We start from the raw sequence: 12,957 nt of genomic DNA, 5'->3' as shown, positions 1-12,957 counted from the left end.
TTGTAATTTATGTATTTGGGGTTACAGAGAAGCATAATGTATCATCAGCATATTAAATATAAGAAGTTTATTGTCTATTATTAACGCCACCATTTTTGTCTGCCCTGTGTAGTTCAATGGATTTATCTTTTTTATTGAAATCATCTGTAATATGTAATTTTTAATTTCTCTGATACAACAGTTCAATTATATTTTTTCAGGTTAAAGGTGCTTCCTCCTTTAAAAAGATATAACATGATTTTGTATCAGGCTACAAACAGGGCATTCTGTATAGCCTCACCATTATCAACTTCATAATAAAAATTGAACTTAATTATGATCAAATTATATTAGTGGTGTCAATCACATCAGAGAGAGAGCGAGAGAGAAATAGAGCAAGCGAGAAAAAGAGAGACAGTCAGAGAGAGAGAGACAGAGAAAAAAGGCAAAGAGCGAGAAAAAAGAGAGACAGTCAGAGAGAGAGAGGGCGCACGCGATTAGGCGAGCGAGAGAGACAGTCAATCAGTAATACCCCTCCCCTGGTGACGTCCAACTGCTTGCACACTGCTTAGCCCAATCAGCTCTTCTTTCTGCCCCACACCTAAACCCATACATCACCCAGTGCCCCTTCCATTTTTTTTTTTTGCATTTTTTAAATTGCTCAAAGACAAGCTCAAAGTAGCTCCACACTATTTGTAGAATTCTGAGGACCTGACATTTAAAACAAGGCACTAAGAACTTTGAAAGTGCACAGCTAGTTTATTAAAAACACTGTTTATACACACAGTACATTGAGGTAGCTCTCCAAGCGCCACCATCTTGTAAAATGGTGTAAAAATTGTGATTCCTTTTATGGGCAGCACTATTCCACTATGGTTGTAAGCATTGACAAATGCTGGGGGTAAATGAAGGTAGGATATTCGCAAACATTTTGTACTCATTATAAATGTTTCCATTTCATACCAGAGTTCCTATAGACCTTTCCAAGATACTAGTGCATCTCAAAAAAAAGAGAATATTATTGAAAATTACTTCATTAATTTAGTTAAATATGTGAAAATCATTATGAACATGTATTTCACACAAAGTGATCTTTAAGATATTTCTTTTATTGTTGATAGTGGCTTACAACCAATAAAAATCCAAAAGTCAGGATCTCAGAAAATTGGAATATTATTTAAGACCAATTAGCACTTTTGGCAGTGTGCCAAGTCCTGCTGGAAAATGAAATCCTCATCTCTATAAAAATGTCAGCAGAGGGAAGCATGACAGTGGAAACTTAATCTTCCTTCAGACTCTGGTCTCTTTTACTTCAATTTACTGGTCACTGATGGTTTAGAGAGCCATGCACGGGTGTACAGCAAATATTCACTTGATGATAACTGAGTTTACAATAGTAGTACCTTAAAATGATGCATACGTTAGAAGATGCAGAGTAATAATAACCAGCATTAACACTAATGGTGTGGAAAGTGTGTCCCTTCATGATGTTTTGTTTTTTTGCATGGTTGTCACTCAAATATTTAAATCAAACTAATAAAAATAGTCAAAGACAACACTAACACAAAATGCAGTTTTTATAAATGAAGGTTTTCATTATGGTAGAAAAAAGCAAACTCCCATTAGAGCCATTATCCACTAATGGTGAAAACACGGAACAGTGGTAAACCCTTGCAGTAGTGGCTGGCCGACCAAAATTACCCCAAGAGAGAAGCAACGACTCATCCAAGAGGTCACAAAAGACAAAACATCCAAAGAACTGCAGGCCTCACAAGCCTCAGTTAAGGTTTAAAAACTGCATTTTGTGTTTGTGTTGTCTTTCTCAAATTTTTTAATTGATGAAAAACCTTTTTAATAAACAAAGTAAGCCCATAATACCATTAAGAAGAATTTAGCATTTTTACTATTTTACCTAAACAAAAAGACACTGACTCCATTTTGTGTTGCATGGTGATTTATTAGGTAATTGTCCAACATCACTTTCGACTCAAATTCAAGGCTATTACAAATAACTGTGGCGTTAAAGGGGGGGAAATAAAAAGCACTTCACGCGAAGAAAAACGTTCTCCTGAAGCACTGCAACTGTATGTGTTACAATGAGGCACTGCCTTTGGCGTTGAGCTACTGGTCCCTTGGGGTGTTGGGTGTTTTGGGGGAGGGTGTTCCATCTTTGAACCTGATCTGAGGATAGTTCCTTATGAACACAATGATAGAGATTTTGGTATAGAGAACTGGAACACTCCTGTATTAAAACTAACTCCAGTGTTAAAATGCAAGATCTGGAGTTAGTTTTCGCAATATCCACATCATATGAGGGGGAAACAACAGGGCACAACAGCCCTTCCATAGGACCATGAGGCTGCTTCCAGAATGTGTGCAGCAAACATGCTACAGGAACACTGGAAGCTAAGAACCAGCTTCTGGAAAACACAGATTATAACTGTGTCTGGAAAAGCCAGGCCATGCCAACCTCAGCAAGCATGGTTTTAAACAGAAGCATATGATTACGGTCACGACAGGAAGGACTACAATACCCATAGTCCCCCTCCTCCTGATCTGATCACACCACCCCACCCGAAGTTTGCTGGCCTCCACGTCAGTTTAAAGGGCTATTGAGGTAGGAGGAAGGGCAGGAAGAAGGAAAGCCATTTAAACTAAATTAATTAAAAAACCAAAAATAAAATAAATCAAGGCCCGCAGCCCAAGGAACCAACCATACGCTAGACTCATGAAGAAGATACATGCCACCAAATGAGGATGGACATCACTCCATCACAACAAAGATAAAGGCAGGACAATAAAGGGGTTTGTTTCATTTTTGCTTTTTTCTTTTCTTTTTTTTTTTTCTTTCAAGGACTTATGAACTTATGATGAGAAAGAGGTCGCTAGGTTCAGGAGTCCCTACAGCCGGAATCGCCAACGTTCTACATTCCCACATAGATATGTTTATAGATGTAATGTTACACATTTAAGCATCTCCAAACCTGAGCATAATGAGAATTATATTCTGACAGATAGAACTTTTAAAAACAAGGGAAATAAAAGGGTGAACAGTTGTCTGCACCTTCAATACATAAACAGTCTGCAAAGTCTTTTCAAATTTCATTTCATCCCTTTGATTTGAAAAGAATCAAGTATACAGTACAAACACTTACAGAACCATTTAAAGATTTGTCGCTATTTGTGTAATCTGCCGTTCTTCCGCTGCTACAGCTGGAATGAAAACGCAATTACAGTACACATGGATTTCACAGGCTGTTCTCGTAGGAAGCTTTTAAACTGTGAATATACTGTTTACATACATAACTACAACTTTCACTTTTTTTTCTTTTCTCTCTTTTTGTCTTTTTTGTACTTTTTTTGAGTAGCGCAACATAGCATGGTTAAATTAAGAGAGGGAGAATATGAAATGTAACGGACTGGTTGATCCTAACGTAAAATAGTTCGTTAAAAAAAAAAAAAACTTTTTTTCTTCATTTTTAAAAATTTTACACGTAAAACCATCTGTGTTTCTTTTTCCTGTGGGGTATGTGGGTTAATAGTTCATGTTGTGTGCATTGAGCAAGGAGTCAAGCATGTTGAATGTGTCTGTGTAGTCCATGTGCTGCCCATTCAAGCACAGCGAGGCTCCTCCCTCTGCACTCTGCCCCTCCCCTTGCCTCCTGCTGTCTCCCATCTTTCCCAGCTGGGCATGGCCCAGGGTTTGGCTCATAGGCAAGGGAGCAGGGGCAGAGTGGGTCTTGGAGGAACGGTGGGCTTTGTGGTGGCTGCTGTGCGTGTGAACGTGAGCGTGAGCATGCGTGTGGCCGTGCGAGTGCGAGGCGTCGTGCTTGGGCGCTCGCTGGGACGAGTGCTCCCTGTGTTTCTCTCGGCCAGAGCGAGGGCTGTGTCTGCTCTTACCACTACTACTGCCACTGCTGCTTCCTCCACTCTCCGATACTTTAATCTTCATCTTCAGCTCCTCCTGGTTCGCACTGCCGTTCTCCACCGAGGCGGAGGAGGAGGAAGGATGCCGACGTTTCAGCGAGCCGCTCTTTGATGCTCGCTCCTGCCCGGGCTGGCTGTATTTAGCGCGAGACCCTGAGGAAGAGGACGACGACAACAGCGCTGCAGATGAAGCCGGACCCGTGGGATCAGGAAGCAGATGTTTGCGGTGCAAGTCGCCCTCGTCTGCGTGTCTCCGACGCTGCAGGAGGTCAGCGGCCTGCTTCTCGCGGTACTTCTCCAAGGAGAGTTTATGCGTGGCTACCGGGGCCGGACACTGACTGTGTTTGCCGACGGACGCCCCCTGCAAGTTTAGGAAGGCGTCAGGCTGCTGGGTACTCTGGGCCACAAAGCCATAGGAGGAGGTCAAGTTCGACAGGCCATTAAGGGAGAGAGGGCCACCATCCAGTTGGAATGAGGTGGAAGGTTCAGAGTACATGCCTCCCATGAGGTCAGTCTTGCCATCCAACATTAGGCTTTCTTGGCTCAGGGAAGAAGTCTGGAAAGAAGAGTCCACTGGTTGGCTTTCTGTTTTTGATCTTTTAGCAGCTTGTGTGGCCTAAAAAATAAAAACAACAGATGATATTACAATCCTGAATGCCCAACATTCAACAATGTCATGAATATTTTTAATGTCTTTGAAAACCCCAAAATGCCATTGCCTTAACACTGCCAAAGCATTGCAACAAGAAGAACGTAAGAGAACATACCCGCCAGTTTCGGATTCTTTTTAACCTGCTGGGCGTTTTCTCCAAAATCTGTAGAAACTCATGCGTTAATTCTATATGAAGAGAAAGGAAAAAAGGGGACACTGTCAGTGTGCAGCAGCTGCAGAGACAAACCCACTCAAGGCTATAGAACCAGAAACAAGCACAGCACCAAAAAAAGAAAGGAAATTTGTGTTTGCTAGATACAGTATTTTTTTTGTGGTAACAATTGGAAAGCCTGTTGATTTCCCTTTTAAATTTTGCCAAGTTTGTAAGGAACATGTATTTGTGGGAGGAGCAGCAGAGATGAGTATGTAGGTTGCGCCCATTGACAATGAGCAAAATCCTCTGTGCCACTGACTTATTTGGTGTCTGATCTTTCCTGGAGTTTCATCTTCTTGGGACGCCCACTTTGTATCCTGTCTCTGTATCCCCATTTACCATTATATGGAATTTGGCCTTCAACCTGGAAATGGTACTAGGCAGGGCTTACTCCAAATAATGGCGCAACCTGGTTTTGCAGAACACCACAGGCCCTATACAGATCAGCAGGACCCTACTGACCACTGTAACAGGGCCCATGTTCATAGGAGCTACTATCCTCTTGCTAAAAGTACCTGTGGGTACCGGAAGCTCAAAATGTAGCCCAAGTGCCAATAGCAACAGCAGAACAAGCTAAGGTATTTCTAGAAAAGATATGGCAAATTTCTCACAGGCACAACCCACATACTCAGCTTTGCTGTGCATCTTATAAATGCATGTCCAATGCAAATGTTCTTATTTAAAAGGGAAATTAAATTGGATTTCCAACAGTATAAGATTTAAGAACTAGACCTATTGATATAACAAAGACTTAATCTACCAAAACACAAAGTCCCTTTATTTTTTGTGCTATTTCAAAGTAAGACAGCTGGAAACACTGACGGTCAAGCAGCTGCAGGGTGACCGTGGGATCCAGGTACTCCCACCAGTGTTTTCCATCAGACGAGATGGGGATCTCCCAGTTGGACCATTTGCAGGCCAAGTGGATACACACACAGGCCACCACTGTGGGCTTGTACTGCAAGCAGAATGTGGTCAGGTGCAGGCTACATAGGAGACAAAAGGAGAGAAAGAGAGAGAAAAAAAGAGAGACAGAAAGATTCAATTAGGTTATTGAATCAGTTAAACTAGCTTAAGCCCTATTGGGACAGTGTTTGTTCTCCATAGGAAGTTGGAGTAAAATGTAATTATTGCCTAAACTTTGTTCTTAGTCTTGGTTAAATGGGCCACGTCGAACATTTGGCCAATGGAATGTGCCCCAACAGTAAAGATTTTGATGCCTGTCTGTGACAAACCTCAGTAAAATCCAAACAGTGGGCCAAAACTTTTCACGGGCTCCACACTTTCGGCAGCTTTATGCCAGGTTCACACTACTCGATTTTAGCCCAGTTTTTCAGGTGCAGCGTTTTCCGTTTACCAGACAAATTTATGCTCTGAGTCACATAGAGGGAATTACTGAAAGACGCACACCGAGCTGTAGCTGACTGATCACAGACCCGTTGCAAACGCCTGGCAAATAAATGGCATGCTGGATATCCGACCCAGTCAGCGACTGGGAGTCAGGAGCAGCGGCCACATACTGCCAATGAAATTACAGATAAAGAGAAAACCACCAGTTGAAAACATACCCCTTGCATTACCAGAGAAGTTTATGGAGAGTCTGACCACTTCCTCTCTCCCTGTTATATCAGTAAGTGACTGTTAAACTCTAGAGGGTACCTGCAAGCGAGTCTTCTATGAATGAGGTGAATGAAGCTAAAAGCTAAAACCTTTAAATTAAAAATAATAATGAACTACATATTCTGTGTATTTTTTTAATTGTATTAAGTACAATAATGTATTTTACTAAAAAAGCATGCCTGTATATTTCAGTTTATCTACAGAAAACAGGTTTTACACTGTGTTGTCAATTAGTCATGTAGTGTGAAAGACACAATAACTGACGACTCAAAAAGTTGTGTAGTTTGAACCTGGCATTAGGTAGGCAAGTCATTGTGTAGTGTGACCTACAGTCAATACATACTCATACGTGTGTTAAACATGTAGCTGCCGATTTTAAACTTAAAATCTGTAAGATTGGTTGTTACATTGTGTGGGCAGAGTGTAAATTAAATAGTTACTCCCACTTCTGAGGAATAAGGCCATTTTTCTAGACATCCTGCAGTAACACACTTTACTCCACCTCCACATTAAATTAAATCCCATCCCAATAGGGCTTTAGATGTCTGAAATGTAAATTAATTTCAAAAGACTAAATTTGAATTCATCCCAACATCATCCGTCTTCTTGTCAAGAGTCAAGTTGTGATCAGAAACAGGCGATTAATAGCAGTTTGTGCAGATAAACAACTGTAACCGTTTTATGTTGTGATAGGAAAAGCAACATTAAATGATTTACACATTCAGCCTCCCCATAATCCAGAAAACCTGCTTTACCAACAAACAAAGCATGAGCATTCTCATCTGCACAGAAATGCAAATGTACACAGGAACACAGTCTCAGCATCAAAAAACGTAATGACAAAGCTTACATCTCTCCTCAGCATAAATTCATATAAGCATATATAAGTATATTTATAATCAGTTACAAATGTAACAGTGGCTGATTTAAAGGATCACAAAAATACAGGTTCCTCTACATATTCATTAAACTTCATTGATATCTAGTTACAACAATGCAGCTTAATGGTCATACTAAAACACTGGAAATCTAGAAATACAACAGCGTGTCTAAATTTCCTGCGTGTCTATTTATTTAAATTAACAAATAGATATATTATCTTTCTACTTAGTAGAGGGAAAACAATAGTGGTGTAGTATTAAAAGTAAAATAAAAAAATAAATAAAAATAAAAGGGGGTTGAGGGTCAGTGAAAAACTAATTTTGCCCTATGTACATTAGTATTTGAATAGAGATTCAATAAATACTGGTGCATTCCAAAAAAGTTTGAATATCATTGAAAAGTTACTTTATCAGTAATACAGTTAAATGTGAAACTATCTCTGTGAAATTTGAAATCCCTCTGTGTGTAATACATCTAAATAATGAGTTTGAAAATTTTAATATTATAAGACCAACTGGTACTTTTGGCATTGTTGGCAGTGTGCCAAGTCCTGCTGGAAAATGAAATCCACATCTCTTTAACAGTTGAGGTCTAGTGTGAAGTCTCCACCATGTTATATCAAGTCAAACGTCTTTTACGGAGATGCAGATTTCATTTTCCAGCAGGACTTGGCACACTGCCCACACGGTAAAAGTTGACAAATAACAGATATATCCTGTAGGTATAACCAGATTCAGATAAACTGAATACTTGGCAATCAAAACAGAAGGTTTAATTTATTCCTCACGTATCATGCTTGACAAACTGTCAATTTTCCAGCAGAAAGATATGAGCTGTACAGGCTAGGATAGTTTCATTAGTTGAACTAACTCAATAGCGCTAGCATTTGTTTAGCAAAAGACTGCTGCCTATCAGAGGAAATCTGCCTGTGCGCTTGTGTGTAATCTTTGTTCACATTTGACTTGTGGAACACTGCTCAAGTAAATTTATGATTATAACAGCAATGCTGAAGAAAGTATGCGACCGGAATAGCAATGCTTTAGTAAATGTTACTAATACTGCACTACTGACACAAATGTGTTGTAATTTGTTGGTTTGTCTGCTGGGATAAGTATTAAATATTTTTTAAATGTAGCTTCTTTTCAGACTTTTCTGAGATGCTTTTCTTTAAAAAAAATGTAAACTATTTAATCATTAAGAGGGGTACAAATATTTTACGATGCAAAAAATTTTACATTTCAGTGCATCCCTAGTATAAACTGTACACTGATATTGTATGGGGTTTACCTGTTATTTTTTTTCTCTAGGCTGGGTACATCTGTTGATGTGTAAGAAAATACCACTGTTTTTGGCATTATTATTTTGTCTCGCGACTTTTAACAAGGTTAATTGCATTTGTTTGTTTTTAGCAGCTGGGCAATCTAAATAAAATTTGTATGCCAATAAACTTGATTGTTCTGGATTTTTTTTTATTTATTTATTTATTTAAATACCAGTTGTGTCCCGTTTTTATTACTTGACGATAAGAGAACACTATTATCCAAAAGTTGTAGTCCAACAGCTGCTGCTAAAAATGTTTTTGGCATTTTGTGTGTCTTGTCGTTTAAAAAAAAAAAAAAAAGGAAAGAAAGAAACTGCACGTGCAAGTACTTACCGTCACAGTCTCTAAGTTTACACCCTTGCAACTCTTAGCTGATATTCAGGCTACCAATTGAGTCATTAGACCTATGCACTCTCAACCGAGCAATATTCAGGAGCACCTCAACACTTCACACTGTGCATTCAACCTTCTGCGCCAACACTGGGCCCTCGTACAATACACCGCACTGCACCGGGCAGCAGGACACCCCAAGGGGGCCACCCCGCGCCCTGGCGCGAAAGGGCGTTGGACACAAGAAGGAGAACCCTGCAGGACAGGAAGCTATAGGGTGCCATGGCAGTGCAATAAATACGGTCAGGGTAACAACCTGTTGGTAGCCATGAAATACGACGTCTGGGCCAAGTCCTTGCTTGCTGTGGAGACAAAAGAAAAAAGAGAGGGAAACCAACATGAGCACAGGCTTACTAGATGGTAATTCAACCTGAATTCTGGTCAATTGATTAATTTCCAACCTGTACAAACAAAAGCTAGAGCAATATACAACATTTAATATACATCATTTACAAAGGTAGTTAAGAATATACATATATTAACACTAATTTAAAAAGACTATGCAGTGAATAGAACCATACTGGCAGTATGACAGGGAAATAAAATGAGAATGATAAAGATTAAGAGACAGATTAAAAGATTGAATGTGTAAAACAAAGGTGGAAGCATCTACCTCGAACTAGTTGGGAACATCTCACAACATCTGTGTGTGGATGCTCTATAGTAATCTCAAACCCTGAAATAAAATACATGATTAGACATGGTAAACAGTACTATTTATTACACTTCAAAGTTAATTCAGCAGTATTTTAAACATAGAAATTACAAAAACAATATCAAACATAGCATACACAAAAAAAAGAGCCACAAATATTTTAACAGATATAAAAACTGTTCTCAGCATTCCCCAGACACAGCACTTTTAGCTGATGCTCTCAACAGGCTTACAATGCTAGCGATAGGAGCATGGCATTGCCCACGCAAAGAAATTGCTATTTTTAACACCAATAATAAGCTCAAAGTAACTCCACACGCCCTGACATTTAAAACGTGGCACTGAGAACTTGTTAATGGTGTAAAAATAGTGATTTCTATGACCCGATCACTAACATTGTAAGACTGTTGGGAGCATCGGCTAAAAGAAATGTTTTTGTACTAGGTATCAAGCATTACCACACACGAAGTTCATTTCACACAGGATTTCTTCTTTAAGCTAAAACAAATTCAACAAATCAACTTAATACTATAATTAAAAACAAACTTAAATATTGCTATGTAAAAAAGCCCCAGTACTGCTACATGTTCTTGCAGATTTTTTAATTCCTTATTTATTAACAAACATTGAACTAGAGAATATCCAATTAACCAGGACTAAACACATTCTTTTAAAATAAAACCTGCTGTGGCAATTATGTATAGAATCACACAAAGGACACCCAAGTGAAGCGTACTCAGTCTTAAAAGCAAATTTAGACTTTTCTGCACTTACCAAGTGTTTGCAGCACTATGGTTTCTAGCAGCACCAACTCTTGGGCTTGTTGGAGGTAAACCTGAAGCACAAGAGTCAGTCAGTCATTAGCTATATGATACAAAGTTGACATATCAGGTCAATTATTTTAATGGGCTCTTATCGCTAAGCAAACACAATGGGCACTACTGAGGTCAGCAAAAATACAGGCTTTATGTCCATAGACTTTATGACGACTAAGTTGATAACGTAATGGTGACGAGCATTCTAAACTGTTATACACAACTTTTAAACGAATAAGAATAATGACTGGATACTGTGTGTTGCTGCATCATCAACTAACAAAACGAATGGAGCAAACACATTCTCCATATCCCCAAAATGTTACAAAATGTGACAAAACGTTTTGCTCAGCACAATTTTCTGACAGACTACTGTGACATGCATAAAGATAATTATTATCATTATTTTTTATTATTGATTTGCTGTCGCCTCAGCTATTTCCGTGCGAGATCAATCAGGATTCTCCTCTGTTCCCACACCCAACCCTTGCTCTGCACTTTATTCCCCCTGCATAGCAGACTGTATCTGCAGCATCATTCGGCAAGGGACCAGCCAGTGTGACTCAGCTCTTACTCCCCCCAATAAACTACACTACCCACCAGCACTGCATACTCACATTGCTACTGGTATCCAGTGGGGGTTCTTGTGGGTTAAGACAGGCGTGCGACACTTTAATGACATGTTCAAGTTTCCTGGGTTGCTCTTCTACTTTAGCAGCCAAAAATAGAGTGGTAGGAGAGATGATCTGTGGGAAGGGAAACAGCGCGTCACACAACGCAAGCAGACAGCATTTAGTGTCCCAGTGTAGCTCAGCATACATTTACATTACACCTCTCCCAATAACAACACTGGCAACCCTTAACTAACTAAACAACAGTGAGGATATACGATGGAAAGATACTCACATTTCGATGGAACTTTGTGAAGGAATTCAGCATATAAAATCTGTGCATATAGACTATTGCGGTGTTAATGGTGAGCTGGGAGCTGTATAGAAACGTTAAGGAACAACAGAGCACAAATAATATCGCAATATGAGGTGACCCTTTTTTGGACGTTTTTTTTAAAAGTACAGCATTAGTTCACAGTATAAACTCAAGAAATTCAATAAATTAAAGAACATACACACTTCAGTATACTAAAACACAAAGTTGTGTCCAGGGATAAAATATTCACAAAAAGAAAAAAAATAAGAACGTAGCAGGAATAAAACTCCATTTTGTGATAATGGCAATTTTCCCGGAACCAGTCTAGTTTGCATTTGTTTTTCCATTTGATATTTTTGTTGTATACGTTTGCAGTTCTGATGTATACACTAAATATTCTGCAATTTAGTATTGTGGTAAATTGTCGTCACTGTACTTTATTTCTATTACATTTTATATTTTATATCTTATACAAAATATGTGAATATCTCCTCAGGAAGAGCTCCTGCTAGCATTGTGTTAGCTTAGCTTAGCTGTTAGCCAGCCATATTTTTAGCTAAACTAAGCTAAGCTAAGCTAAACGAGATTACACGAGGCGTTGAGGGTGGCTGAGGAAAACCACTGCTTTAATACCGTTTATATCACGTTTAACATACCTTACTCGGCTGTACAGTGTGCTATTAATAATATTAAACATTATTAATGCAAGATACTTGTAAATAATTATGTTTATATTATAAAACAGCGCTGACTAGTTAGCCCCAACTATCTTAGTTAGCGTAGCTTAGCTTAGCCACAATTAGCCAGAGCGTTTCCTCCTCCCTTTGTATTAAACCGCCGCTTTCTCTCAACTATTAAACACTTCTTCACTTCCACATTATACGATACCCGCGGGTCTGACCCCACGGAGACGAATTAAAACACAAAAACAGGCTTTTCTACCCGGATTACTGCCGTTATTCGGGAAATTCTGTGACCCTCAGGCCCGCCGCTCCAGCTCTGCGAGCTAGCGGCGGCTAACCGGCTCCCTAACCCCGTCTCCTGCTCCGCTCGGCGGGTAAGGATACACGTTGAGCCGCTGCCCCATGTCCTGGATTAGATTGGCAGCTTGCTGCCGGTAAGACAGCTCCCGGTCCGGCTCGATTCCGCAGCGACGGGACGGTGAATTCTCGATTTGCTCCCGGTTGAAAAGCCATTTCGTGGAGCCCCGATTCACAATCGCCATGTTCGTCCCGACGCTGCTCGCCTCCTTCCGCTCCTCACAACACATGATGAGGAGCCGCGGAGAGCCCGCACAGCGCCGCCTGCAGCCCGGAGAGCAGCACAACCAGCAGCTCAGCTAGCAGTCCACCAGTCTGTCCATAGGAAGAATTTATAAGGTTAAATATTATATATTATATAGTGTTTGAACAGGATAATGTAAGCCCTATCCGGACGAGATTTCTCAGGGGGTCCTGGGGTAATTTTCTCTTTTATAGGGGGGTCCTCTGAGAAAATTACAATCTGAATTACTTACTGTTTTTCGCTGAACTCCGTGGTCCTCCACTAATTTTAGTTCTGTCCGGACTCACCTCT

At 39.9% G+C, this 12,957-nt stretch overlaps 1 protein-coding gene across 2 annotated transcripts; it reads right to left on the bottom strand.

The window, feature by feature from the left end:
• Nucleotides 1–1,915: 1,915 nt before the first annotated feature.
• ccnt2b (cyclin T2b) lies at nt 1,916–12,673 on the bottom strand. Of its 2 annotated transcripts, XM_007257079.4 has the most exons (9): nt 12,450–12,669; nt 11,362–11,443; nt 11,073–11,201; nt 10,415–10,475; nt 9,599–9,661; nt 9,242–9,287; nt 5,595–5,758; nt 4,674–4,744; nt 1,916–4,522 (listed from the first exon to the last, which is right to left on the bottom strand). In XM_007257079.4, exons 1-9 carry the CDS (start codon nt 12,650–12,652, stop codon nt 3,515–3,517), a joined length of 1,827 nt encoding a protein of 608 aa, XP_007257141.4. In that variant the 5' UTR covers nt 12,653–12,669; the 3' UTR covers nt 1,916–3,514. The 2 variants fall into 2 exon arrangements, 1 of the variants encoding a protein (XP_007257141.4); XR_455431.4 differs by lacking the exons at nt 1,916–4,522; nt 4,674–4,744 and having other exon boundaries at nt 5,624–5,758; nt 8,929–9,287; nt 12,450–12,673.
• Between the last annotated feature and the right edge of the window lie 284 nt (nt 12,674–12,957).

This window comes from Astyanax mexicanus, chromosome 23 (assembly GCF_023375975.1).
Source record: "Astyanax mexicanus isolate ESR-SI-001 chromosome 23, AstMex3_surface, whole genome shotgun sequence".
Classification (NCBI taxonomy): domain Eukaryota; kingdom Metazoa; phylum Chordata; class Actinopteri; order Characiformes; family Acestrorhamphidae; genus Astyanax; species Astyanax mexicanus.
Note: the sequence above shows the minus strand (reverse complement) of the source record. Positions and strands in the feature narration are given on the sequence as shown.

What these genes read in the sequence shown, in the direction of transcription:
- ccnt2b (XM_007257079.4), bottom strand. Translation starts at nt 12,652, where the DNA reads ATGTGTTGTGAGGAGCGGAAGGAGGCGAGCAGCGTCGGGACGAACATG. An exon ending in ATGGGGCAGCGGCTCAACGT is followed by an intron (nt 11,444 to 12,449) that starts GTATCCTTACCC and finishes GTTTCTATACAG; the next exon opens with CTCCCAGCTCACCATTAACA. An exon ending in AAAGAATCCGAAACTGGCGG is followed by an intron (nt 4,523 to 4,673) that starts GTATGTTCTCTT and finishes TTTATTTTTTAG; the next exon opens with GCCACACAAGCTGCTAAAAG.